At 41.3% G+C, this 4,008-nt stretch overlaps 1 protein-coding gene across 1 annotated transcript; it reads right to left on the bottom strand.

The window, feature by feature from the left end:
- Positions 1-2,160: 2,160 nt before the first annotated feature.
- On the bottom strand, positions 2,161-3,359 carry LOC118490655. Its single transcript, XM_035988432.1, has 2 exons — positions 2,941-3,359; positions 2,161-2,354 (listed from the first exon to the last, which is right to left on the bottom strand). The coding sequence occupies exons 1-2, from the start codon at positions 3,286-3,288 to the stop codon at positions 2,337-2,339; spliced, it is 366 nt and encodes a 121-aa protein (XP_035844325.1). The 5' UTR covers positions 3,289-3,359; the 3' UTR covers positions 2,161-2,336.
- Positions 3,360-4,008: the final 649 nt, after the last annotated feature.

The following is a 4,008-nucleotide window of genomic DNA, read 5'->3' as shown; positions in this document are numbered from 1 at the left end:
TCTGTTGTGGAGTGCGAGGCGCACTGAACTGTCGATCAATTCCCTTTTCACTGCAGAACGTATCCAAAGTAACATTCTTGAATTCTGTCCCATTGTCTGATCGAATAACCTTCACCTTAGTACTCGCTTGATTTTCAGCCAATGTAATGAACTGTTTCACCAGTGCAGCAGTTTCGTTTTTGTGACTGAGAAAATACACCCAAGTGTAGCGAGAGTAATCATCGACGATTACTAGACAGTAGGCTTTCTTCCCGATACTCAGCACATTCACTGGACCAAAAAGATCCATGTGAAGTAGTTCGAGTACAGCTTTTGTCGAGGGTACTGGTTTAGACTTGTGAGGTTTTCGATGAGCCTTCCCTTTTGCACAAGCAACACACTTCTCCACCAACATGAAATCCTTGATCGGAAGATCTCGCACCAATTGACCTTTAGCTAGACGATTCAGATTTTTCATATTCACGTGCCCGAGTCGACGATGCCACAATAAACCATCATGCTCTGAAATTTTCGAGAATAAGCAGGTGATCTCTTCACACGGCTTCTTGTTCATATCAATGACGTAAGCGTTTCCTTTTCTTTCAGCAGTCATCAAGAACCAGTCTTCTGGGATAACGATCCCAGGCTTCAGAACATGACATCCCTTCTTCGTAAAATGAACTGAATTCCCTCTATCACAAATCTGCGAAATGCTCAACAGATTGTGCTTCAGTTCTGGAACATAATTGACATTTTCAAAGCTGAGAACTCCGTTTTGAACAGTTCCTTTCAAAGTGATTCTGCCAGATTCACCTCCCGCAAATGAGACATATCCACCATTAAATTCTTTGACATTCACAAGCTGGGATAAGTCTCCTGTCATGTGCCTGGAACAGCCACTATCCATGTACCAGAGGCGCACGGTAGTCCTCCACAGCTGTTCCTGCACGAGTAGCGGGATTAGTTAGATTTAGGAACCCAGCCCATAGTGGATCTGGGTTTCCCTTGAGCATCGAAATACGTTACTCTTTGCCACACTAAATTCTCTTTGTTTAGAAATTTTGAAACATTTCTGTGTGCGGCCTTTTGATGATATGACTTCATTTGATTGGATTGCATGCCATTGACCTTAGGTTTCCAAAACTGTCTTGACCAGTTAGAATTTAAACTTTCAAAAGCGTTACCAAAATAATTTCTCTGATTTCGCTGAAAATTTGTTTGTCGGTTCTGATTAAGGCGTTTGGCTGCATTCCAATCCTGATCAGAAGGTCTAGTCCTATGATGATCTTTGCTCTTCATCGTCTTAGTCCGAGCAGACTTCATAGACTCCGAACATTTAGATCGATTAGACGTAACTTTCTGATTTCGCCCTGATGATTTCTTGTCTGGTGTCCTTGGGAGTTTACCACAATTTCTGGCAATGTGGCCGGCAATGCCACAGTTAAAACAAGTTTGACGCTTCACATTTTGAACATTTTTGACATTAGGTCTCTGCTTGTTCGATTTCATGTGATTCAACGTTTTAGTTTTCTGACCATGTTTGATTTGTGGTTTTTCTTTAATCAACTTTTCTGCTGATGATTTCACCCTTTTATCAACCCCCTTTTCCTTTTCACTTACTCTTGATTCCGAATTTGAACATGTATGAGCTTCATCCAAATGTGTTTTATCAACACATTTATCATCTGAAACTGATTCAGGTTCACTTTCCGAACAAGAAGAAGTTTCAACAGTATGCTCTTCCTTAATGCATTTCTCGAGTGAAACTGATTCAGGTTCACTTTCTGATCCTGAAGAAGTTTCATCAACTTGCACTTCCTTAATGCATTTCTCCAGTGAAACTGATTCAGGTTCACTTTCTGATCCTGAAGGAGTTTCATCAACATGCATTTCCTCAGAGCATTTACTTTGTGACACAGGTTCTGATTCATTTGGTAATTTGGTTTCCAATGGGGTCCCACTAGATTCAACATTAGGGACACCCACTGAGACAGGTTCAGAAGAAGAATCAGGATACACTTGATTTTCTTGAGAAATAGTTTCAGTGGTTTCACTGAATGCATCCTTGGGGACCGCACCTGTAACATTATCACAAGCTGAAACATTTGATATGTTATCATCACAAACATTAGCTGAAGAACAATCATCACCACAAATATTGTTCAAATCATCCACACAAACATTATCAGTTTTGCCCAAAACAGCAGGCTCACAAGACGAAACAAACGCAGAAAACGACGCAAACAAAGAATTGGTAAAAGCAATGTCTGACTCAGTTGGTTCAGAATAATATTCAAAATAAGGTTCAGAAATGTTTGAAACAATAACTGGTTCACTCCCATGAACATCATCACATCTTACTTCTGAGCTATCATCTGCACATGACAACGAGATGTTAGGATCAATTGTGCCTTTAGGAATAAACTTTAAAGGCGAGGGCTTTTGTGGCTCAACAGTTTTGTTGTGAACAGACGATTTGCTAGATGAGCCATAAGTCATTTTGCTTTCATTCAAGATCTCCTCCTCAGACATTGGCAAATAAGTGTAATTGTTATTGTATGGAGGAGGAGTCTGATTGTAACCCAAACCCGACCCTTTCTTCTTAGAGTAAGCCAATTGTTCATCACACAGATTTTTTACTAACTTACTGGAGGAATCAAATTTCTTGATGTTTAATTGATTGATTTGGTATTTGTCTCTTACACTCTCCAGTTCCTTAGTTACTTCACATAATTTTTCTTTGACTATCATTAGTTGGCCTTTAGCTACACTGACATCGTCCTTTAGTTGAACGATGTCCTTACGCTGAGCTTCGACTTTTTCTTTGAAAAGTTTTTCATTTTTTGTTAAAGTGAAATTTTTTCTTTTAATTTCATTGTAATCTTCGATTAGCTCAGCGTTGTGTATTCTATAAGCCTCAACACGTTCCCTACATTCAGGAGTGCAGAAAACTGAAAGTACCTCTTCTTTGGTGAGACCTTTGACAGGTGCTGACAGGATTTGAGTCATGAAAGCGAAATCGTCAGCAGCAGTCTCTTCCTGTGGCTCAGGGTCATGCTCGTTTGAGGTCATGAAAGCAATGTTAGAAGTTGCAGCTTGATTATCTGGAGCTGATATGTTCAGACGCTCAATCTCAGAGGACCAGTCAAAGTTGACATTTGGCTGCACCACCAGCGCTTGTGCTAATCCCTGCGGCTGTGGACTTCCAGAGGCAGCTGCATCTGCTATACTTGCAGTAGACACAAGAGCCCTTTCTCGATTAGGAGTAGCTGGTTGTGCAGGAATAGTAGGATTCTGATCTCTGTTCATGGGTGGCTTCGGGCAGTTCCTAGCATAGTGTCCTTCCTCATGACAGTTGTAACAGCGAAGATTGAAGGGCACTTTAGAAGCTCCATTCCAAGCGTTGCCCCACCTGTTTTTACCCGTTTTCTTTACAAACTTTTGAGCTCTGAATGCCGCCATTGCCATTTGCCAGGTGATATCCATTTCTTCAACATCATCTGGATGAATCTGTGACAAATCATCTTGACTCCACTTTGGTGGATCAAGCTTCCCTGCAAGAAAAGCATTCAAACAGTTGATTACAGAAGCTGTTATGTCTAGCTTTTCCTTTGACTGACTTGCGAAAAATGCCATCATCTCATTGTTCGTAGAGTGAGCAGAAGCAGAGGCAGCAGCAGAAGCCTTTCCAGCATTTTGAACTGAAGCTGGAGAAGCTGAAGAGACGATTTGATTTGAGGATCCAGATTGAGAGACAGAGGAATTGTTGCGAAACATTTGAAATCCTCCTTGTGATAGAAGAGCTGTGTTGCTGTCGCTAGACGTGGTTGGAGCTATTGAGAAACCGGCAGCCAGCATGCTGTTCTTGTAGTTAGTCTCTCTCTGCTTGTCATCCAATTCACAAGCTTTGATATGCGAGATCATCTCAGACAGGGTACATCTTGCAAGATCTTTGGTCTTCTTGATCATGGCAACATGATGATCCCAACTCTTGGGCAAAGCATTGAGAAGTTGTATGTTGGTGGAGGC

The sequence above is a fragment of the Helianthus annuus genome, chromosome 3 (genome assembly GCF_002127325.2).
Source record: "Helianthus annuus cultivar XRQ/B chromosome 3, HanXRQr2.0-SUNRISE, whole genome shotgun sequence".
Taxonomy (NCBI): Eukaryota; Viridiplantae; Streptophyta; class Magnoliopsida; order Asterales; family Asteraceae; genus Helianthus; species Helianthus annuus.
Note: the sequence above shows the minus strand (reverse complement) of the source record. Positions and strands in the feature narration are given on the sequence as shown.

Bases quoted from the DNA above. Each gene is read 5' to 3' on its own strand.
- LOC118490655 (XM_035988432.1), bottom strand. From the start codon at position 3,288: ATGAACAGAGATCAGAATCCTACTATTCCTGCACAACCAGCTACTCCT.